Source organism: Mustelus asterias, unplaced genomic scaffold, assembly GCF_964213995.1.
Source record: "Mustelus asterias unplaced genomic scaffold, sMusAst1.hap1.1 HAP1_SCAFFOLD_94, whole genome shotgun sequence".
Lineage (NCBI taxonomy): Eukaryota > Metazoa > Chordata > Chondrichthyes > Carcharhiniformes > Triakidae > Mustelus > Mustelus asterias.
In genome coordinates, this window is record NW_027590142.1 from 680195 (window position 1) to 703753 (window position 23559).

Here is a 23559-nt window from a genome sequence, read left to right on the forward strand (position 1 = left end):
TAGGAATGGGCAATAAATGTTATGATGTGGAGATGCCGGCGTTGGACTGGGGTAAACACAGTAAGGAGTCGAACAACACCCCCAGGTTAAAGTCCAACAGGTTTATTTGGTAGCAAACGCCACTAGCTTTCGGAGCGCTGCTCCTTCGTCAGGTGAGTGGGAGATCTGCTCATACACAGCTCATACACATGAGGACGGCCTCAACCGGGATCTTGGTTCATGTCACACTATCTGTAACTCCCACAGCTTGCCTGGACCTGCAGAGTCTCACTGGCTATCCTGTCTGGAGACAACACACATCTCTTTAACCTGTGCTAATGCTCCCTCCACTCAAATTGTCTGCACCTTCAAGACTTGATTAGCTGTAAAGACTTGCATTCCAATCATTATTCATTGTTCTGTAAATTGAGTTTGTGTCTTTATGTGCCCTGTTTGCTGTGTATGAGCAGATCTCCCACTCACCTGATGAAGGAGCAGCGCTCTGAAAGCTAGTGGCGTTTGCTACCAAATAAACCTGTTGGACTTTAACCTGGTGTTGATAGACTCCTTACAATAAATGTTAGCCAGCCAGTGATACCATGTCCCACAAATGAATGAAAAAGATGTCTGTCTGATCTACAAACTATTGTCAACACATTCACTGAGGCAGATGAGAGAATGGGCCTCTGACTAAACATCCGGGAAACAAAGGTTCTCTCGCAGCCCAATACAACTCCCCTCCTGACCATCAAGATCCACGGTGAGCCCTACACCTCGGGAGCCCCCTGTCGGCACGGGCAGACATCAACGATGAAATCCAGCATCAACTCCAATGGGCCAGTGCAGGCTTCGGACGCCTGAGGAACAGAGTTCAAAGCCCAAGACCTCAAATCCAGCACCAAGCTCATGGTCTACAGAGCAGCCGTGGTCCCTGCCCTCCTGTATCCATCAGAAACATGGACAATGTACAGCACACACCTCAAATCCCTGGAGAGATGTCACCAACGTTGCCTCCACAAAATCCTGCAAATCCACTGGCAGGATAGGCATACCAATGTGAGTGTCCTCTCCCAGGCCAATATCCCCAGTATCGAGGCACTGGTCACACTTGACCAGCTGTGATGGGCGGGCCACATTGTCCGCAAGCCCCGAAACAAGACTCCCGAAACAAGTGCTGTACTCCGAGCTCCGCAATGGCAAACTGTTGGAGAAAATTCCTAATAGGTTGGAGAAATTTTAAACCATGAGGCATCTCAGACACTAACAGAACTACCAGCATTGAGTTAAATGACTCTAAATCAGACACAGAAGCGAACAAGGGAACAGTCTACACACACGAACGTAGTAAAAGATTTATACAATTAATTCTGATTTAAACATGAATTTTCTGATTTTAAAATGTATGTGAGCTGTATTTTTAAAAGCAATTGTAAACTTTAGCCAAAGGCAGGCTGCTGCAAGGCATGATGGTACAGGGACACTGACAGACAGGCTACATTCTTCAGAACAATGAAGCCACAGAATGTGACAACCTTTATCAGCGAAGTTTCTAACAGAAAGGTTCTCAAGGCAGCTTCATGAATAGGATTGATTCACACTGTCCAGATAAGACAGTGTCTTCTCAGACATGAGAACGTGCATTTGTCTGGTTTGGCCAGTGGCGGAGTAAGAGCCAGTGGGAACATTAACTCTGACCTTTGTAGCTAAGCGTCTGGCGTTGCTAAGCAATAGGGGGATGAAGTGTCTGGATTCTACTGATCATTAAATCCCATTGTGTCAGAGGATAAAATGCAATTGGCTAAAGTATATGACGTGTAATTAAGGATTTATTTGTATAGAAAATGATTTGTTCACACCTAATGAAAGGCAGGAGAATTTCTGATGAAGAATGTATAATTGATCCAGCCGAAGCATTGTATGTCAGAGTTATTGAAGAAATAAGGATGCTTCTCTTCGAGAGAGGCATTACACTGTCCAATAATTTCTCCCTTCGATTGTTGGTCAGATAAAAGATGTGTCTTTAAACTGGGACACTGGCTTTCTTGAGTCTTTGTATTGTCTGAAGTTTTTGGCGATACCTGGTCTCCAGTGGTAATGTACCCAGTGTGTTTTGGGGAATGAACTCAGAAGAATCATTCAACACTCAAGCCTGATTCAATTGACAAACAGTTTATTGAGTTACGCCAGCGGGGAGAAGCCACAGGGGCTGACCATGTGCAACTCCACCCAACAAAGAATATCATCAATTCATATCCAGTTACTCAGCCCATCCCAGCTGGACACAATCCAATCAGAATGGTGATAGATTACATACATTATATATCGGTCCAATGAAATTAGTATCTGGGCATCATGGGGCTTTGTGATCAGCTCATGAACAGATTGGTGCCCCCATCATGATGTTTTCCAGACCACCTTAGCTTGGGCTTTCTTTGTACATAGACTCCCTTAGTTTGAAAAGGGGTGGACTAAAAGTTCTCGAATGGACGTCAGCACCCTTCCTTTGTTTTAATCTAATGACCACACGGTCTGGGAAACATTTCTATTTAATAATCTCTCCTTTTAAACTCTTTTCTTCAGTATCCAATTCCAGAATTTCCCTTTTCATTGTGTCAGGAATAAATCTTTTGACCTTACATAATAACTAGGAGCAGGAGTAGGCCATCTGGCCCCTCACGTTCTCTGCGCCATTCAATAAGATCATGGCTGATCATTTCGTGGACTCAGCTTCATTTACCCACCCGCTCACCATAACCCTTAATTCCTTTACTGTTCAAGAATTTATCTATCCTTGCCTTAAAAACATTCAACAAGCACTGGCAGGGAATGTCACAGAAGGCGCCGGAGTGTGGCAACTCGGGGAATTTCACAGTAACTTCACTGTAGTGTTAATGTAAGCCTGATTTGTGATTAATAAATAATAAATAAACAGACTTTGGATGAAGAAGTTCCTCCTTGATTCAGTCCTAAATCTGCTCCCCCTTATTTTGAGGCAATGCCCCCCAGTTCGAGTTTCACCTGCCAGTGGAAACAACCTCCCTGCTTCCAATCTATTCCCATAATTTTAGATGTACTATATTTCATAATTTTATATGTTTCTACAAGTGCTCCTCTCATTCTTCTGAATTCCAATGAGTATCGTCCCAGTCCACTCAGTCTCTCCTCATAAGCCAACCCTCTCAACTCTGACAGGAAGTTTAACCAAAGATCAATCCAGTACAGGATTGGTCAGAGTCATTTCACATGTCTCAAATTGTAACTAAGCATGACAAATTAAAACTCTCATTCTTAAATGTGTGAATTGTATCCGGATTAAAATTCCCACATGTTTAGTAAAATATCCTGGAATCCTGTCTCTGGCCAGTAAATATGGTTCCATGGTCATAGAGTTTGAAAAAAAATCTTTATTAATTACACTTCGTTTTTAAAATTTGTTTGATTTAAATCACAGACAGAAATCCTCAAAGCTTGAAGCTTTCAACCACAAATATCATCCACACACAAGCAGAGAAACCTTAGCATGTGCTTTACAACAATGACCAAATGAATTCCCAAAGCGTTCTTGTGGTTCTGTTTTTAAACTTCCAAAAATACCTTTAATTAAAGACTCAAAATAAGATTAAATCCCCAGAAAGATAAACCTTAACAAATGTAGCCCAAAACAATGATAAAACACATCTACAAACATCCACATAAAACAAACAAAACACACAGATTCTCACAGCTCGTAAATTTCAAACAATGAATCCTCAGCATTCTCTCTCTCTCGCAGCTATAGCTTCTTAAAGCAACAGAGCACTACAAGTTCACAACTCCTTAATTAAAATAAGATACAAGATGCTTAATTCTCCTCTATTATCACTCAAACTTTTTTTTGTTCCATCGAATGGTAGGATTAGAACCATTAGAATCTACTCTCAGAGATCCGCTTTTCAGTCCAGTGCTACTTGGAGTATACCGTCACTTCACCGACTATCAGGTCACAAGTCCCTCACAAATTTATGATAAAATAATTGATATGATGCCTGAGAACGCTTCTTAACTTCTGAACCAACTACCTACTGCTGTTTGATGATTGGTCAGATCCCCTTTTTACAGATTCGGGAATCTCAGCCGCTGACCAGTCCTGGAATAAGTTTAATTCTCACTCATTCTGAGTAAATATTCTCACCAGGTCCTCTGTCAGGGCCCTGCTAAGCAGCTTTAATGGTCCGTGATTGCAGAAACTGAGCAGTCACAGGAATGTGGTCAAGATAGTCCAGTCCCATAATGCCTCACATTCAATCTGCAGTCCTTCAATTATAACAGAATATGTGGCTGTATGTAGCTGCCTCGGCCGTGGTCAAACCCAACACTGCCTTCTTGAACTGCTGCAATGCCTGAGGTGTCAGTACACCCACAGTGCTGTTAGGGAGGGATTTCCAGCTACACATTCCAGACTTTCACTGGACTGTAGGTGGATATCAGATTGATATATTCCATTCAACCACACCCAAGGTGAGTTATTCAAATTCCTTTATTGTCCAGGACAATATATTCACAATGTCTTTAAAACAGAAATTAAACATTCCTATTTGATTTCAGACAGTAACGTATTCTGTTGGTTTGTTCTTTATTGTCAATGTCAGGCTGGGGTTGTTCCCCTTGGAGCAAAGGAGGTTGAAGGGAGATTGGATAGAGGTGGACAAGATTCTGACAGGTTTAGATAAGGTGGACAAAGAAAAGCTGTTCCCATTAGCTGATGTGCCAAGGATGAGGGGGACACAGATTTCTTGTTTTGGATCAGAGATGTGGGGTGGGGGGGAGTGGGGGGGGGGGGGGGGGGGGGTGGGGGGGAGTGGGGGGGGGGGGGATGTGAGGAAGAATATTCTGATGCAGCGAATGGTAATGACATGAAACTCACTGCCTACGCGGGTGGAGGAAGTGGAGACAATAAACAATTAAAAAGGAAATTGGATGGGCATTTGGGATGTTCCAAACAGAACAAAGAACAAAGAAAATTACAGCACAGAAACAAGCCCTTTGGCCCTCCAAGCCTGTAGCAACCATGCTGCCCGTCTGAACTAAAACCCCCTACCTTTCCGGCGACCATATCTCTCTATTCCGATGCTATTCATATTTTTGTCAAGACACATCTTAAAAGTCACTATCGTATCTGCTTCCACTACCTTCCCCGGCAACGAGTTCCAGGCACCCACCACCCTCTGTGTAAAAAACCTGCCTTGTACATCTCCTTTACACCTTGCCCCTCGCACCTTAAACCTATGCCCCCAGTAATTGACTCTTCCACCCTGGGAAAAAGCTTCTGACTATCCACTCTGTCCATGCCCCTCATAATCTTGTAGACTTCGATCAGGTCGCCCCCCTCAACCTCCGTCGTTCCAGTGAGAACAAACCAAGTTTTTCCAACTTCTCCTCATAGCTAATGCCCTCCACACCAGGCAACATCCTGATGAATATTTTCCGTACCCTCTCCAAAGCCTCCACATCCTTCGGGTAGTGTGGTGACCAGAATTGAACATTAGATTCCAAGTGCGGTCTAACTAAGGTTCTATAAAGCTGCAACATGACTTGCCAATTTTTAAACTCAACGCCCCGGCTGATGAAGGCAAGCATGCCGTATGCCTTCTTGATTATCTTCTCCACCTGCATTGCCACTTTCAATGACCTGTGTACCTGTACACCCAGATCCCTCTGCCTATGAATACTCTAAAGGGTTCTGCCATTTACTGTGTGTTTCCCATCTGTATTAGACCTTCCAAAATGCATTACTTCACATTTGTCCGGATTAAACTTCATCTGCCATCTCTCCGCCCAAGTCTCCAACTGATCTATATCCTGCTGGATCCTCTGCCGGTCCCCATCGCTATCCGCAATTCCACCAACCTTTGTGTCGTCCACAAACTTACCAATCAAACCAGTTACATTTTCCTCCAAATCATTTATATATATCACAAACAGCAAAAGTCCCAGCACTGATCCCTGAGGAATGTCACTTGTCACAGCCCTCCATTCAGAAATGTACCTTTGCACTGCCAACCTCTGTTTTCTTCTGACTAAATATCTCTAAACTTCCTAACACCCTGTCTCTCTGTTATCCTTGTGACATTTGAAACCAGGTATTCGCAAAAAGACTCAAAGAGCATCAGCCCACTGGAGGCTGAGACCAGCCAGTCCAGCACAAAGAAACCCTCTGACCCTCCCCATTGACCAACTGTGAGAATGAACAAAATGCAGTCCTGGATGTAACAGAGCAGAAACAATAACAGCAGAATCCTACCCCTGGAATCACTCGTGAACTTGCTGGTGTCTCAGCAGCCGGGATGAAACTCTGAAACCCTTCCCACACTGAGAGCAGGTGAACGGCCTCTCCCCAGTGTGAACTCGCTGGTGTGTCCGCAGGTCAGATGACCGAGTGAACCTCTTCCCACACTGAGAACAGGTGAATGGTTTCTCCCCAGTGTGAACTCGCTGGTGTGACTGCAGGTGGGATGACTGAGTGAATCCCTTCCCACACTGAGAGCAGGTGAATGGTCTCTCCCCAGTGTGAACTCGTTCATGTGTCAGCAGGTTGGATGACTGAGCGAATCCCTTCCCACACTGGGAACATGTGAATGGCCTCTCCCCAGTGTGAACTCGCTGGTGTCTCTGCAGGTCGGATAACTGACTGAATCCCTTCCCACATTGAGAGCAGGTAAATGGCCTCTCTCCAGTGTGGACTCGCTGGTGTCTCTGCAGGTCGGATAACTGACTGAATCCTTTCCCACATTGAGAGCAGGTGAACGGCCTCTCCCCAGTGTGGCTGCGCCGATGAGCTTCCAGCTTATATGGGGCTCTGTATCTCTTCCCACAGTCCACACATTTCCATGGTTTCTCCATGGTGCAGGTGTCCTGACCTTTCTATTGAGTGAACAATTCGTTGAAACTTCGTCCACACACAGAACAAGATTACAGTCTCTACCCGCTGTGAATGGTGTGATATTTATTCAGACTGTGTAACTGGTTAAAGCTCTTTAGTCAGTGCATTGGAACACTCTCACTCGAGTGTGTCAGAGTGTTGATGTTTTTTCACTCACACTGACATTTCAAATCTTTTCAAATCAACAGACTGGACAATCATTTCTCCTTCTGGATTCAAAGTCCGATGATATTGAGGTCCCAAGGAATATGACTCTGTCACGTCTAGACGTGACGTTTGAGATTTTGGCCTGTGATTCCTCTTTCAATATCCTGTAAAATGTGTTTCCAAAAGTCATCAGTGTCAGTACAGGATAGAAATTCAGAACAGACAATTTCTATGGAACATTCTTTCCTCTCTCATTCCCCAAAAGCTGTAAATCTCCATTCCACACACTCTCTTCCCATTCTCAGCAGGTCTGGCAGCATCTGTATGGAGAGAAAAGAACTGATGTTTCAGAGCTTTGACAAAGGGTCGTCGAGACAAGAAACATCAGCTCTTTTCTCTCCTTACAGATGCTGCCAGACCTGCTGAGATTTTCCAGCATTTTCTCTCTTGGTTTCAGATTCCAGCATCCACAGTAATTTGCTTTTATAAGGCTGCAGATACCTCCTCCCAAGTAACATGCGTGTGCCCAAGACAATCACCACTTGTTTCCCTTATTTCTTTAGCACCCATGGTGCTCTCCGCAGTAAACACAGAGGAGAAGTATTCATTAAAAATCTCACCCATCTCCTGTGGCTCCACACACAGATGGCCAGACTGATTTTTAAGGGGATCTATTCTCTCTCGAGCCACCCGTTTACTTTTAATATATCTATAGAACCTCTTGGAATTTTCTTTAATCTTACCAGCCAGATCCATATCAGACCCTCATTTTGTCCTCCTGATTTCCCTCTTCAGTATTTTCTTACACTTTTTATAGTCAGAGTGATTCACTTGTCCCTGATTGCCTAAACCCAATGTATGCTTCCTTCTTTTACCTGACCAGAGCCTCAATGTCCCTTGTCTGCCAGAGATCCCTAAATTTACCATTCTTTCCCTTCATCTTAACAGGAATATACTGCCCCTGGATTCTTGATATCACACTTTTAAAACCTCCCAATTGCCAGTCATTCCTTTCCCTTCAAACGAACTCACCTAATCGACATCTGCTAGATCCTGCCTAATGCCCACAAAAGTGGCCCTGCTCCAGTTTAGGGCCTTGACCTGTGGACCTGTCCTATCTTTTTCCAGAACTATTTTGAAACTATTGGTGCTCCCAATAGTGCTCCCTGACTGACACTTCAGTCACTTGCTCCACCTCATTTCTTAACTGTCTAATAGAAAGTGAGTCCAGGAATTGATAATGAAAAATAAGGAGCTGGGAGATGAATTGAACAAGTATTTTGCCTCGGTGTTCACAATAGAGGATACAGTTAAAACTCAGAAACAGCTGGAAATCAGAAAACAGAAGTGTGGGATGAACTCTGAAAAAGCACAATTCCCAGGGAAGTGGTCCTCAGCAAACTGTTGGAGCTGTGGGCTGATGAGTCCTCGGGTCCTGCTGGGCTTCATTCTCTGGTCTTAAAAGAGTGAGGTAGTTGATGTGTTGTTCAATTTTCTAAAATTCCCCATCGGGAGTTGGATAAAGGGAAACCGGTGGATGCGCTGTCCTTAGATTTCCAGAGGACATTTGATGAGGTGCCACATCAAAGGTTATTGCAGCAAATAAAAATTCATGCTGTGGGGATGACATATTGGCGTGGATAGAAGGTTGGCTAACAGCAAACAGTGGGCAGAAATGGATCATTTTCTGGTTTGAGAGAGAGAGAAACCTGGGCCAACCTTTCCAGAGTCTGCAGCCTCCCTGGATTCACTTCCTCTCCCTTCAGTTGCTGCAAGTCCCCAATTTCCCCCAGAATGAGAAAATAAATGGAAAGGGGGAGAAAATAAAGTGTTTTACTCACAGATGTTGGCGACAGGGGGAAGTTTGAGTCTGTCTGAAGATCAATCTTCATTCACACAAAGCCCACGCTCTGATTGGCTGGAAGACCAGAGTCCTTCCGGTCCTCCAACTCTTCCCATTGGTCAACACCTCAGCATGAAGATCAGAGGGTGGGTTCTCCCCTGCACATGCACAGCTTCCCCTCTCCCTCGCACACTATTCTGACTTGTACTGAAAGAACAGAAATTTATTTCATATAAATACTGGGAAGACTGAACCCATTGTGTTCAGTCCCCACTACAAACTCCACTCCCTCGCCAACAACTTAATCTCTCCTCCTGGCAACTATCTGAGGCTGAACCAGGCTGTTCACAACCAGGGTGAAATAGTTCATCCCAAGATGAGCTTCCAGCCACATGTCCACATCATCATCAAGACCACCTTCATTCAAAGAAGCATTGATAGTAATTAATGAATAATAATGAATAATAAAATACAGTGTAGAAGGAGGCCATTCAGCCCATCGAGCCTGCACTGACAACAATCCCATCCAGGCCCTATCCATATATTTACCTGTTAATCTCCCTGATACCAAGTGGCAATTTATCATGGCCAAATTATCATGGCAATTATCATGGCCAGGGGCGGCGCGGTAGCACAGTGGTTAGCACTGCTGCTTCACAGCTCCAGGGACCTGGGTTCGATTCCCGCTTGGGTCACTGTCTGTGTGGAGTTTGCACATTCTCCTCGTGTTTACGTGGGTTTCCTCCGGGTGCTCCGGTTTCCTCCCACAGTCCAAAGATGTGCAGATTCGATTGATTGGCCATGCTAAAATTGCCCCTTAGTGTCCTGGGATGCGTAGATTAGAGGGATTAGCGGGTAGAATATGTAGGGATATGGGGGTAGGGCCTGGGTGGGATTGTGGTCGGAGCAGACTCGATGGGCTGAATGGCCTCTTTCTGTACTGTAGGGTTTCTATGATTTCTATGAATCTGTCTAATCGGCACATCTTTGGACTGTGGAAGGAAACCGGAACACCCGGAGGAAACCCACACAGACACGGGGAGAATGTAGAAACTCTGCACAGACATCGACCCGAGGCTGGAATTGAACCCGGGTCCCTGGCGCTGTTAGGCAGCTGCACTAACCACTGTGCCACCGGGCCACATGTCAGTGACATCGCCCGACTCCAGCCCAGTCTCAGCTCATCTGGAACCCTCACCCATTCCATTGTGACGTCACTCTCTCCCTCCCGTTCCATTGTGACGTCACACCCTCACCCATTCCATTGTGACGTCAGGGCTTCCCTCTCCGATCACAATCCCTGCCGGCCTCCCACATGCAGCCTCAATGGCGGCAGTCAGCCCGGGTCTAACACTACAAGCTGCCGCTCCATTTGGTACAAAGGGGGGGACCGGGAAGTTCATTTCCGGGGTTTGGGTTTGAACAACATGTTTACAAAGCCTCTCACCCACCCGCCACATTTATCATTCCCCGCACGCCGCCCTCTACCTTGTATTGATCTCGCGTCCAAACTAAAACCGGCCGTCTGCCATTACCCGCACTGATGGGGAGATGCCGGCGTTGGACTGGGGTAAACACAGCAACAAGTCAAACAACACCAGGTTAAAGTCCAACAGGTTTATCTGGTTCAGCCGCACTGCGCATGCTTCAGGTACCGCCCCTCATTCACACCGATTGGTTGGAGGACCAGCCACTCCCGCTCGGTCCTCCAGCCCCGCCCCTCTTCCTATTGGTCCGGAGCTGCCGTCAATCAGTCCCCGGGCATTGTGATGTGGAGCATGCGCAGTGTCATTGCTGTCCTTGGCGCTTGTTTGTCCCGGAGAAGCGGAGTCAGCGTTAGGCGGTGGCTGGGAGGATTTGGAAACACTTTGTGGATCCGCAAACCCTTCAGAATCATTGTCAGCTCCCTGGTTTGCAGCTGCGGGGCTTCTCCCTCCCTCCCTCCCTCCCGGGAACAGGCCCAGGTTAACGGCCCCATCCTGGCTCAGCCACTGGAGGATGGTTCACATCAGAGGATGGGGGAGGGGGACAATAAATAAGAGGTTACACTTTGGCCTCAAATCAATGAGGACTCTGATCTCTGGGAAGGAAGGAAACCCTGGGAGGTGGGCGGGGAGGATTCACAAACACCCGCTGGAGGCCCCAACACCCCCAATAAGACCCATTGGTTTTATTGTCAGTCTGCAGACAGCAGCTGGAGAACTGAACCCAGTAAGAGTTTTAACAACACCAGGTTAAAGTCCAACAGGTTTATTTGGTAGCAAATGCCATTAGCTACCATTAGGTGTTTGCTACCAAATAAACCTGTTGGACTTTAACCTGGTGTTGTTAAAACTCTTACTGTGTTCACCCCAGTCCAACGCCGGCATCTCCACATCAGAACTGAACCCAGACAGAGGAGAGGGAGGGAGCAAACTGGGAGTGGAGAAAAGAAATGGTGAGATGGGTTTGGATTTCAGCCCAGGGAGGAGGGAGAGTTTGTGGGACAGGAATTTATTGATTTGGGGAACAAGAGAGGAAGAAATTTTCCAGAGAATTAGAATTGCCTGTTCAAAATTTCTATCCTGGACTGACAGTGATTAATTTTGTAAACTCCTTTTACAGGTGAGGTGAAGAAACATCACATCATAATCAGACAGAGTCTCAATTCACTTGGACTTAAATATCCTCAGACTTTGAACGTGGAAGGAGAAATGTTTGTCTTCTGTCTGGAGGAGAAGATTTCAAACATCAGTGTGACTGAAAAAGCACCAAGATACACGCACACCCGAGTGAGAGTGTTTCAGTGAGTTGACTGTGGAAAGAGCTTTATCCAGTTACACAGCCTTAAAAAACATCACACCATTCACAGCAAGGAGAAACTGTACACGTGTTCTGTGTGTGGATGAGGCTTCAACTGATCGTTTAACCTGGAGAAACATAAGGACACCAGTATCATGGAGAAACCGTGGAAATGTGGGGACTGTGGGAAAGGATTCAGTTACCCTTCCCTGCTGGAAAATCATCGGCGTAGTCACACTGGTGAGAGACCGTTCACCTGCTCTGTCCGTGGGGAGGGATTCATTCAGTCATCGGGCCTTTGGTCTCACCAGAGAATTCACACTGAGGAAAAGCCATTCACCTGCACCTCCTGTGGGAAGAGGTTCAGGCATTCTTCAGCACTCACTGTGCACCAACACACTCACACCGGGGAGAGACCATTCATCTGCTCCGTATGTGGGAAGGGATTCACTCAGTCATTCCACCTACTGTCACACCAGCGAGTTCATACTGGGGAGAGGCTGTTCACCTGCTCCGACTGTGGGAAGGGATTCACTGGGTCATCCCACTTACTGTCACACCAGCGAGTTCACATTGAGGAGAAGCCATTCAGCTGCACTGACTGTGGACGGAGTTTCAGACAGGCATCCTCCCTCATTGCACACCAGCGAATTCACACTGGGGAGAGACCGTTTACTTGCTTTGTGTGTGGAAAGGGATTCACAGTTTTACCCACCCTGCTGAGACACCAGAAAATTCACACTGAAGAGAAGCCATTCAGCTGCACTGACTGTGGAAAGAATTTCAGGCAGTCATCCAACCTCACTGCTCACCGATGCACTCACACTGCAGAAAGACCATTCACATGCTCCGTGTGTGGGAAGGGATTCAGTCGGTCATCCAACCTCTCTGCTCACCAGCGAGTTCACACAGGGGAGAGGCCATTCACTTGCTCCGTGTGTGGGAAGGGATTCGCAAAGTCTTTCAACCTGCTGGCTCACCAACGCACTCACACTAAGAGGCCATTCAACTGCTCTGTGTGTGGGAAGGGATTCACTCAGTCACAATGGCTCCTGAGACATCAACAAGTTCACCAGTGACTGCAGGGGTTGGATTTTGCTGTTTTTGCTGCTGTTCAGTATTGACAGTCTGACAATATTTTATTTCTGTTGATGTTAACAAATCCTATAACTAGCTGGAATTTAATATTCTGGAAGTGTCACTGATTTTCAGGGCTGCAATGTCACTTTTTAAAAGCACCACCAGTGATCTTCCCCCTTAATTGAAGAACTCTCAACAGGAACCTGTTTAGAATAAAATTAAGAACTTTTGCTTCAATTCTAATTTGATCTTTGGGCAAAATCTACAATTCATTCTCTGAAAGATCCATCTGCAGGGCACAAAGTATTTATTTTCAATGCTTGTATTGAGATTTTCTGGAAAGCTACTCTTTGATTTTTAAGGGCTATTTTTTGGTTTCCAGGGCATCGTTTTCCATTCTCAGTAACTCCTTTATTAGTGATGTAGTCACGTAGTAACATTACCTTTTGTGTTTCTGTTAGTTTACTTCTTTGAATAAGATAGCACAAATACTGAAGACTGTGTATATATTAAATCTTTTAAATTGGAATCTATGAATGATATGTTTTGTTAACTTATTTTAAAAATACTCCCATACTCTCTTTCCAAAATGAGAATTCTAACTATTTGACACAAGGTAACTGAATCAGATGTTTACTGGTTCAGACGGTGGAGCAGGAAAAATCTCTCCCGATTCTGATCTTCATTGTGTGTGGATTTACATTGATAACCCATCAATAACCTCACTCCACCAGCTGAGATCAGCTCTGACCGGGGATTCTGTATGTTTTCTGTGAACGTTCAACTGCAAATAAAAGCAGTTTAGAATATGGACCTGGATGAATGGATCTCAATTTCTAATGTGACGACCCAAGTGATTGGTAAGTATGTTCACAATATCTGGTTACTCAAATTCCTGAGCTGTAAACCCCACCTCCTGAGATATATAAAAATAATCGAGACTTGTTCAGCAGAATGGGGAAAGGTCTGCCGATGGTTGGCTCATTCCTTTTGAGGCTCACACTGCTATGAAACTAGTTCTGTAGCAGGAAGACACAACTCCTCCACACATCACTGATAGGCTGCTGAGTCTTTTCTCAAAATAGGTGGCAAAGCTGTTCCTCCAGTTTGAGACTCTGTCTCTGCAGATGTAGCAACATCGGGAGAGACAGAATCTGTGGTTGGAGGAGATGGTCCTCACAGTTTCTGCCTCTCCCATGTACAGGATGATTTATTTCTTCCAGTAGTTCCTCACAAGACTTAATTTCTGCAGGCCTTTTGGCAAGTCATGTTGCAGCTTTATAGAACCTCAGTTAGGCCGCACTTGGAATATAGTGTTCAATTCTGGTCGCCACACTACCAGAAGGATGTGGAGGCTTTGGAGAGTGGAGAGGGTACAGAAAAGATCTACCAGAATGTTGCCTGGCATGGAGGACATTAGCTATGAGGAGAGGTTGGAGAAACTTGGTTTGTTCTCACTGGAACGACGCAGGTTGAGGGCGATCTGACAAAGTCTACAAGATTGTGAGGGGCTTGGGCAAAGTGGATAGAAGCTTTTTCCCAGGGTAGAAGAGTCAATTACTCGGGGGCACAGGTTTAAGGTGCGAGGGGCAAGGTTTAAAGGAGATGTACGAGGCAGGTTTTTTACCCAGAGGGTGGTGGGTGCCTCGAACTCGCTGCCGGGGGAGGTAGTGGAAGTAGATACGATAGTGAGTTTTAAGAGGCGTCTTGACAAATACATGAATAGGATGGGAATGGAGGGATATGGTCCCCAGAAGGGGAGGGGATTTCAGTTCAGTCGGGCAGCGTGGTTGGTGCAGGCTTGGAGGGTCGAAGGAATGTTCCTGTGCTGTAATTTTCTTTGTTTTCTTTTGAGAGTGAATTCACCATCCACAGCCATTTATTTTGAACCCTGGTTTGAAATATTCTCACTCTGGGTTTAAGGCTTCACGGCGTAATACACAGATTTAGATCTTACCACCAAACACCAATTTATATCCTCATCCGAGTCCCAGATTTAAATGTGGTTGTCCAAACTAGAAAACATATATAATTTGACTCTTTTTAAACCTGATTCACCACACCCTGCCACACTAATTACAAGAGATTGTGTTTGGGACCAGTTGTTCCACTAAAGTCTGTGTTGTTCTCAATGATGACAGTTTTAACCTCTCCGTAACCTGTCCTAACACTTCTGCCCTCCAGGGGGCTCTGTTTTTCTGATGGTGACATTCCCTGTTTACCCAGTCAGCCCTTGAATTGTTTGTGAATCCAGTCACATGTCGGTTAGACTGGATCAGGGCGGCAGATTTCCTTCCTTGAAGGGAATTAGAGAACCAGATGTGTTTTTACAACAATTAATTCATGCTCATCAATATTTTTGTTGAAACGTGGTGGGATTCAAACCCAGGTCCCAAAATCATTATAATAAATAGAGAAAATGCTGGATAAACTCAGCAAGTCTGTTTTATTCAGAATTCCAGCATCTGCTGGATTTTCCTTTATCTCCAAATCATTCCCCTGGAATACTCCTGCTCTGGCTCTAATTCCAGTCAGCTCAGACAACAAAAACAGGTTTCACAAAATCACAAACATTTAAAAAAGGAGGTAGTCAAAAGGCAGGTAACAAGAGGCCGGTTAGCTTAACTTCTGTAGGAGGGAAAATCCTTGGATCTATCATCAGGGAAGAAATAGCGAGACATCTGGATATAAGTTGTCCCATGGGTAAGATGCAGCATGGGTTCATGAAGGGCAGGTCATGTTTGACTAATTTGGTGGAATTATTTGAGAACATTACATGTGCAGTGGACAATGGGGAACCTGTGGATGTGGTGTATCTGGATTTCCAGAAGGCATTTGACAAGGTGCCGCACCAAAGACTGCTACATAAGATAAAGGTGCACAGTGTTACAGGTAATGTATTGGCATGGATAGAGGATTGGTTAACTAACAGAAAGCAAAGAGTGGGGGTAAATGGGTGTTTTTCTGGTTGGCGATCAGTGACTAGTGGTGTGCCTCAGGGATCAGTGTTGGGACCGCAATTGTTTACGATTTACATAGATGATTTGGAGTTGGGGACCAAGTGTAGTGTGTCAAAATTCGCAGATGACACGAAGAGCAAAGTGTGCAGAGGATGCTGAAAGTCTGCAAAGGGATATAGATAATCTAAGTGAGTGGGCGAGGGTCTGACAGATGGAGTACAATGTTGGTAAATGTGAGGTCATCCATTTTGGTAGGAATAACAGCAAAATGGACTATTATTTAAATGGGAAAAAATTGCAGCATGCTGCTGTGCAGAGGCCAAGCTGATTGGAGGAGGGAAAGCACTTCCTCCTCTATGACTTGATCTCATTTGCATCTTAGCCAAAAGGCCGAGATACTGCTTTTAAAAATTGCTTCATATGAAACATATGAAGCTTCAATGTAACCTAATGACCTCAAACAAACCTCTGCAAGACGTGCCGGATCATTGACACGGATGCCATCATCTCACGTGAGAACACCATCTACCAGGTACACGGTACCTACTCTTGCAACTCGGCCAACATTGTCTACCTGATACGCTGCAAGAAAGGATGTCCCGAGGCATGGTACATTGGGGAAACCATGCAGACGCTACGACAACGGATGAATGAACACCGCTCGACAATCACCAGGCAAGACTGTTCTCTTCCTGTGGGGGAGCACTTCAGCAGTCACGGGCATTCAGCCTTGGATCTTCAGGTAAGCGTTCTCCAAGGCGGCCTTCACGTCACACGACAGCGCAGAGTCGCTGAGCAGAAACTGATAGCCAAGTTCCGCACACATGAGGACGGCCTAAACCGGGATGTTGGATTTATGTCACATTATCAGTAACACCCACAGCTTGCCTCCTGGGCTTGTAGAATCTTAATAGCTGTTCTGTCTGGAGACAATACACATTTCTTGAACCCGTGTTTACTGTTCCCTCCACCCACATTGTCTGTACCTTTAAGACCTGGCTGGCTGGAGGATTCGCATTCTAATCAGTATTCTGCAATTTGATTTTGTCTGTTTGCACTGTTTGAGAGCACATTTCCACTCCATCTGACGAAGGAGCAGTGCTCCGAAAGCTTATGGTATTTGCTACCAAATAAACCTGTTGGACTTTAACCTGGTGTTGTGAGACTTCTTACGCTGTGCAGAGGGACAGGGGTGTCCTTGTGCAGGAATCTCAAAGAGTTGGTTTGCAGGTGCAACAGGTAATTAAGAAGGCAAATGGAATTTTGTCCTTCATTGCTCGAGGGATGGAGTTTAAAAACAGCGAGATTATGTTGCAGCTGTATAAGGTGCTGGTGAGGCCACACCTGGAATACTGTGTACAGTTTTGGTCTCCTTACTTGAGAAAGGATATACTGGCACTGGAGGGGGTGCAGAGGAGATTCACGAGGTTGATTCCGGAGTTGAGAGGGTTGGCTTATGAGCAGAAACTGAATAGACTGGGGCTATACTCATTGGATTTCAGAAGAATGAGGGGAGATCTTATAGAAACATATAAGATTATGAAGGGAATAGATAAGATAGAAGCAGGGAAGTTGTTTCCACTGGCGGGTGAAACTAGAACTTGGGGGCATAGCCTCAAAATAAGGGGAAGCAGATTTAGGACTGAGTTGAGGAGGAACTTCTTCACACAAAGGGTTGTGAATCTGTGGAATTCCCTGCCCAGTGAAGCAGTTGGGGCTACCTCATTGAATGTTTTTAAGGCAAGGATAGATAAATTATTGAACAGTAAAGGAATTAAGGGCTATGGTGAGCAGGCGTGTAAGTGGAGCTGAGTCCACAAAAAGATCAGCCACGAGGCTCGAGGGGCCAGATGGCCTACTCCTGCTCCTAGTTCTTATGTTCTTCCCACAATCCCCACATTTCCATGGCATCTCCCTGTGACTGCAATTATGTTCCAAAAGGCCAGATGATTGGTTGAAGCTTTCACCACACCTGACTAAACCTCTGACTAACCTGACTAAAACTGAGGATAAAGTATTGGTGTCTGTAAGGGCTAAAACAATACCCTTGGCTTCCTTGTAGATCTATGGCACCAAGTTCAAGACTCCTTCATGAATCATCCTCTTGGCCTCTTGCCTGTCAACTGTCCATGAGAATCTCATGTTTCAGAATGTTCACTGCTCATTCTTCCAGAACTAATGAGTATAGGTGCAACCTTTCCCCAAAAGACAACGAGTTGGATTCTGTGGGATCACTTCCACAAAACTGGAGAATCCCCCCCTGAGGTCAGAGGACCCCCCGGCCTGCTACGATTCCTGTGGTGGGTGGGATGGGAGAATTCTCCCCTACACCTTCACAACCTTTCCTCAAAAGCCAACACCTTCATCTTAGGAATGGGCCTGGTGAACTTTCTCTGAACTCATTCCAATGAAAGCATGTCATTCCATAAGTAGGGAGACCAAAACCGCACACAGTATTCCAGCTGCTATCTCAGCAATGTCCTGTGTAGGTGCAGCAAGTTCCCTTTTTCAAACTCCACCCCCTTGCAGTAAAGTCCAACACTCCATTTGCCGCCTTCTTTACTTGCTGTACCTTCATCCTATTTTTTCACGATTCATGTACAAGGACACCCAGATTCCTCTCTACGGCAGTATTCTTCAGTTTCTGTATATTTAAACAATTTTTTGCTTCTCTATTCTTCCTGCCAAAGTGGAAAAGCTCCCACTTTCCCGCACTATACTCCATCTGCCATTTTTCTGTCCATTCAGGTAACTTATCTGTGCCCCTTACAGATTGTTTGTAATAACCTCACAACTTGCTTTTCTACCTATCTTTGTATCATCAATTCTGGCTTCATCCAAGTCATTGATCAAGGTGGCTGTTTTTCTCTCTCTCAGTTGTGGGTGATATTTGTCTCTATTCTCCTGGAAACTGAATGAATCTTGTTCCAAACTGGGTTCAATATCAGACATTTCAGGGAGTCAGGAATCATTCGCCCCTGAACCTACACTGGTAAAACCCCAGGCAGTTCCTCAGTAAGGATTTTTCTGGTTCCTCACCATATATTAGTCAGGATACTGAAACCCAGCTTTTTTACAGTCCACTCCTAGAGGCCCCACTCCCTGAGCCGACAAAATTCAGCAGTGTCAGTGCTGAAGTTTCACAGTGGGAGTGATTCCCAGAGTAACTGTCAATCAGATCACCATTGATGTCCAGGTTTGTGTATTTTTAGTTATCCTGATGTCTAACACACACACATCAATAAAACAGGGAATTCCTGCAAACAAACTGCAGCTTCTTCTCTATCTGGACAGACAATGTTTGTTGAATAATTGTCCCAGCGGTTAACAAGCTCCTGTGAACTCATCCAACTCGTATTTTAATACTGACTTTAACAAATATATTTTAAACAGGTTTATTTTAAATGAGTTAAAACCAGCCTTAAAATGGTATATATAGTATAACAACCATAGTACTTTTCAGACTGGAAACTTTAACCTGCTGTTTCACTTTGATTTAGGAGCAGATCCCAGTTTTACACCAGTCTCTGATTCATGTATCCAGCATTCACCGTCATTCTAAAAGCAGAAGTTGCTGCAAAATCTCAGTAAGTCTGACAGAATCTGTAAAGTCAGGAACAATTAATGTTTCCAGTTGAATGTGACTCTTCTTCAGTGTCAAAACATTAGTTCTGTTTCTCTCTCCAGAGATGCTGTCAGACCTGCTGAGTTTTTACAGCACTTCTTGTTTTTATTTCCGAGTTCAGGACTCAGACAAGACAATCCACAATACAAATCTTACAACTGGGCCAGGGTTTATTAACATCAGCAGAAACAGACACCGATGAAAATGGTTGGGACCTCGATGTGATGAACAGCAAAATTCAGTCCTTGCAGTCACTCGTGAACATGATGGTGTTTCAGCAGGTGAGGTGACTGAGTGAATCCCTTCCCACACACGGAGCAGGTGAATGGCCTGTCCCCAGTGTGAATTCGCTGGTGCTTTACCAGGTTGGATGATTGACTGAATCCCTTGCCACAATCAGAGCAGGTGAATGGTCTCTCCCCAGTGTGAACTCGCTGGTGCCTCCGCAGGCTGGATGAACAAGTGAATCCCTCCCCACACTGAGGGCAGCTGAATGGCGTCTCCCCAGTGTGAACTCGCTGGTGTTTCCGCAGGTTGGATAACTGAGTGAATCCCTTCCCACAATGAGAGCAGCTGAATGGCCTCTCCCCAGTGTGAACTCGCTGGTGTGTCTGCAGGTGGGATGAACAAGTGAATCCCTTCCCACACTGAGGACATGTAAATGGTCTCTCTGCCGTGTGAACTCGCTGGTGCCTCCGCAGGTGGGATGAACAAGTGAATCCCTTCCCACACTGAGAGCAGGTGAACAGCCTCTCCCCAGTGTGAACTCGCTGGTGTGTCAGCAGGCTGCATAAATGACTGAATCCCTCCCCACACTGAGTGCAAGTGAATGGCCTCTCCCCAGTGTGGCTGCGCCGATGAGCTTCCAGCTGAGATTGGGATCTGTATCTCTTCCCACAGTCCACACATTTCCATGGTTTCTCCATGGTGCAGGTGTCCTGACCTCTGTCTTGGGTGGACAATCAGTTCAAGCCTCGTCCACACACACAGCACGGGTACAGTCTCTCCCCGCTGTGAATGGTGTGATATTTATTCAGGCGGTGTAACTAGTTAAAGCTCTTTAGTCCGAGCACTAGAACACTCTCACTCGAGTGTGGCAGTGTGTTGGTGCTTTTCCCGTCACACTGATGGTCGAACTCTTTTCAAATCGACAAACTGGACAATCATTTCTCCTTCGCGATTCAAAGTCCGATGATATTCAGCTCCCAAGGAATATGACTCTGTCAGATCTGACGTGACGTTTGAGATTTCGGCCTGTGATTCCTCTTTCAATATCCTGTAAAATGAATTTACAAAAGTCATCAGTGTCAGTACAGGATAGAAAGTCAGAACAGACAATTCTAGTTTCTATGGAACATTCTTTCCTATTTCAGTCCCAAAAAGCTGTAAATCTCCATCCCACACACTCTCCCTCCATTCTCACTCTGCTGTATCTAATATTCACCCTCCCAATTCTCCTGAAGGTGCTGATTGAGGCTGATTCACAGATCCATGCTCACTGCTTCCTGTCCTGGATGTGGAGATGCCGGCGTTGGACTGGGGTAAGCACAGTAAGAAGTCTCACAACACCAGGTTAAAGTCCAACAGGTTTATTTGGTAGCAAATACCATAAGCTTTCGGAGCACTGCTCCTTCGTCAGATGGAGTGAAAATCTGTTCTCCAAAAGTGCACAGAGACACAACATCAAGTTACAGAATACTAATTAGAATGTAAATCTCTACAGCCAGCCAGGTCTTAAAGGTACAGATAATGTGGGTGGAGGGAACATTAAACACAGGTTAAAGAGATGCGTATTGTCTCCAGACAGAACAGCTTGTAAGATTCTGCAAGATCAGGAGGCAAGCTGTGGGGGTTACTGATAATGTGACATAAATCCAACATCCCGGTTTAGGCCGTCCTCATGTGTGCGGAACTTGGCTATCAGTTTCTGCTCAGCGACTCTGCGCTGTCGTGTGTCGTGAAGGCCGCCTTGGAGAACGCTTACCTGAAGATCCAAGGCTGAATGCCCGTGACTGCTGAAGTGCTCCCCCACAGGAAGAGAACAGTCTTGCCTGGTGATTGTCGAGCGGTGTTCATTCATCCGTTGTCGTAGCATCTGCATGGTTTCCCCAATGTACCATGCCTCGGGACATCCTTTCCTGCAGCGTATCAGGTAGACAACGTTGGCCGAGTTGCAAGAGTCTGTACCGTGTACCTGGTGGATGGTGTTCTCACGTGAGATGATGGCATCCGTGTCGATGATCCGGCCCGTCTTGCAGAGGTTGCTGTGGCAGGGTTGTGTGGTGTCATGGTCACTGTTCTCCTGAAGGCTGGGTAGTTTGCTGCGGACAATGGTCTGTTGGAGAACAGGTAGACTGTTCTCTACCTGTTGGGGAGCACTTGAGCGGTCACGGACATTCGGCCTCTGATATTTGGCTAAGCGTTCTCCAAGGCGGCCTTCACGACACATGACAGCGCAGAGTCGCTGAGCAGAAACTGATAGCCAAGTTCCGCACACGAGGACGGCCTCAACCGGGATATTGGGTTCATGTCACACTATTTGTAATCCCCACAGCCTGCCTGGACCTGCAGAGTTTCACTGGCTGTCCTGTCTGGAGACAATACACATCTCTTTAGCCTGTCTTGATGCTCTCTCCACTCACATTGTTTGTATCTTAAAGACTTGATTAGCTGTAAGTATTCGCATTCCAACCATTATTCATATAAATTGTGTTTGTGTCTTTATAAGCCCTGTTTGTGAACAGAATTCCCACTCACCTGAAGAAGGGGCTTGGGGCTCCGAAAGCTTGTGAGGCTTTTGCTACCAAATAAACCTGTTGGACTTTAACCTGGTGTTGTTAAACTTCTTCCCGAGATTAAAGTCATGATGTGGAGATGCCGGCGTTGGGCGGGGTAAAGACAGTAAGAAGTTTAACAACACCAGGTTAAAGTCCAACAGGTTTATTTGGTAGTGTGGCTTGTGAGGCTTTTGCAACCAAATAAACCTGTTGGACTTTAACCTGGTGTTCAACTTCTTCCCGGGATTAAAGCGTGGGAGCTGTAAACCCGGGACCTGCAGGGTCTATTCGGGCTGTGCGGCCTACAGCGGGTGTTTGTGAAGCCAGAGCTCCCTCCCGACCCCGACTCCCGGCTCCATTTCTCCCGCAGCCCCACCGACTCACCCACTGAAAAAAGCGGCTCCCGCACTCAGGGCTCCGAGCAAAGTGACACTGCGCACGCTCCAGATACATAACTGCGCCTGCGCAATGGGCTCCTGTGGAATGAATAGGACACTTTCACACCCGCACGGGCACCTGGGTATTAACGGCGTCATTGTCAAAGACAATAATAGAAAATTATCTTGTGCAATTAGGATCAAATAATGTTTAAAAATGCATTCCTCGGAATTTGTGCGCTGCCATTCACTCTTTCTATAATTGATTTAAACCAGTGCTCTCCTGTGGGAATACCGCGAGTTTTTAAAACTTTTCCCACTGGTTTCCCTCTCTCTCTCTTCTCTCCTGAAGGAGCTCATACTGGTTGGGTAAATCCCACAGGGACTGGTTTCTTTCACTTTCTTTATCCTGATGCTGAATATTCTGTTTCATGGAATGATACATCACAGATGGAAACCATTTGGCTCGTCCTGCCCAGTCGGGCTGTCTTTAAGATCTATCCAATTAATCCCACAGCCCTGCTGGCAGAGTGAGAACAATGTATATATACTGCAGCAATGCAAGAGGTGAATGGAAAATGTTTTCCAGTTGCATACCTCTCAGACACACTCACCCCTAGAAAGATAAATTGACGTGTGTACTAAGCAGATATTGAGGTTCCACTTAAAATTAAAACAGAAGGTGCTGGAAAAATGTAGCAGTCACCGGGGCCGAGTTGATGGTCAAAATGATGGTGCTGAGCTGCTGTTAGAATGTAACCAGCAATTCAACAAGCCACTCAAAATATTGAATCAAATAAAATTGATCAAAGATTGAACCAAAGTATTCCGTTTTCCAACATGGTGCTATGATTTTTTGTGATGGTTTTAATGTTCTCACAATTACCTGGTGTAGTCTGGGTTTATTTTATACTCATTCCAACCCATCGCTGTTCATGAAGCACATTACCCCCACTCTGATTCCCCATCCCATCAGAGACAACTCAGTCACTGACTGGAAACTAGGGCTTTTCATGAGAGCTCTGACAACCGAGAATGCACAGTAGGCAGAATGAACCTGAGCTAACAAAC

At 45.6% G+C, this 23559-nt stretch overlaps 2 protein-coding genes across 2 annotated transcripts; one reads left to right on the forward strand and one right to left on the reverse strand.

Moving 5' to 3' along the window:
• Nucleotides 1–746: 746 nt before the first annotated feature.
• Nucleotides 747–20260, reverse strand: LOC144484163 (uncharacterized). Its single transcript, XM_078202706.1, has 4 exons — nt 19595–20260; nt 6272–6879; nt 958–1180; nt 747–836 (listed from the first exon to the last, which is right to left on the reverse strand). Exons 1-4 carry the CDS (start codon nt 20258–20260, stop codon nt 747–749), a joined length of 1587 nt encoding a protein of 528 aa, XP_078058832.1.
• LOC144484149 (uncharacterized) lies at nt 10943–13242 on the forward strand. The gene is made up of 2 exons (XM_078202690.1): nt 10943–11325; nt 11493–13242. Exon 2 carries the CDS (start codon nt 11825–11827, stop codon nt 12746–12748), a length of 924 nt encoding a protein of 307 aa, XP_078058816.1. The 5' UTR covers nt 10943–11325; nt 11493–11824; the 3' UTR covers nt 12749–13242.
• Nucleotides 20261–23559: the final 3299 nt, after the last annotated feature.

Excerpts from the sequence above, each read along its gene's own strand:
- LOC144484163 (XM_078202706.1), bottom strand. The coding sequence starts at position 20,260 with ATGGAGAAACCATGGAAATGTGTGGACTGTGGGAAGAGATACAGATCC. Across the intron at positions 6,880-19,594 it reads TGCTGAAACACCATCATGTT|AAAGGTCAGGACACCTGCAC; the intron begins CACGAGTGACTG and ends TTCACTCAATAG. Across the intron at positions 837-957 it reads CATCTCTCCAGGGATTTGAG|GCGTCCGAAGCCTGCACTGG; the intron begins GTGTGTGCTGTA and ends TCTGTTCCTCAG.
- LOC144484149 (XM_078202690.1), top strand. The coding sequence starts at position 11,825 with ATGGAGAAACCGTGGAAATGTGGGGACTGTGGGAAAGGATTCAGTTAC.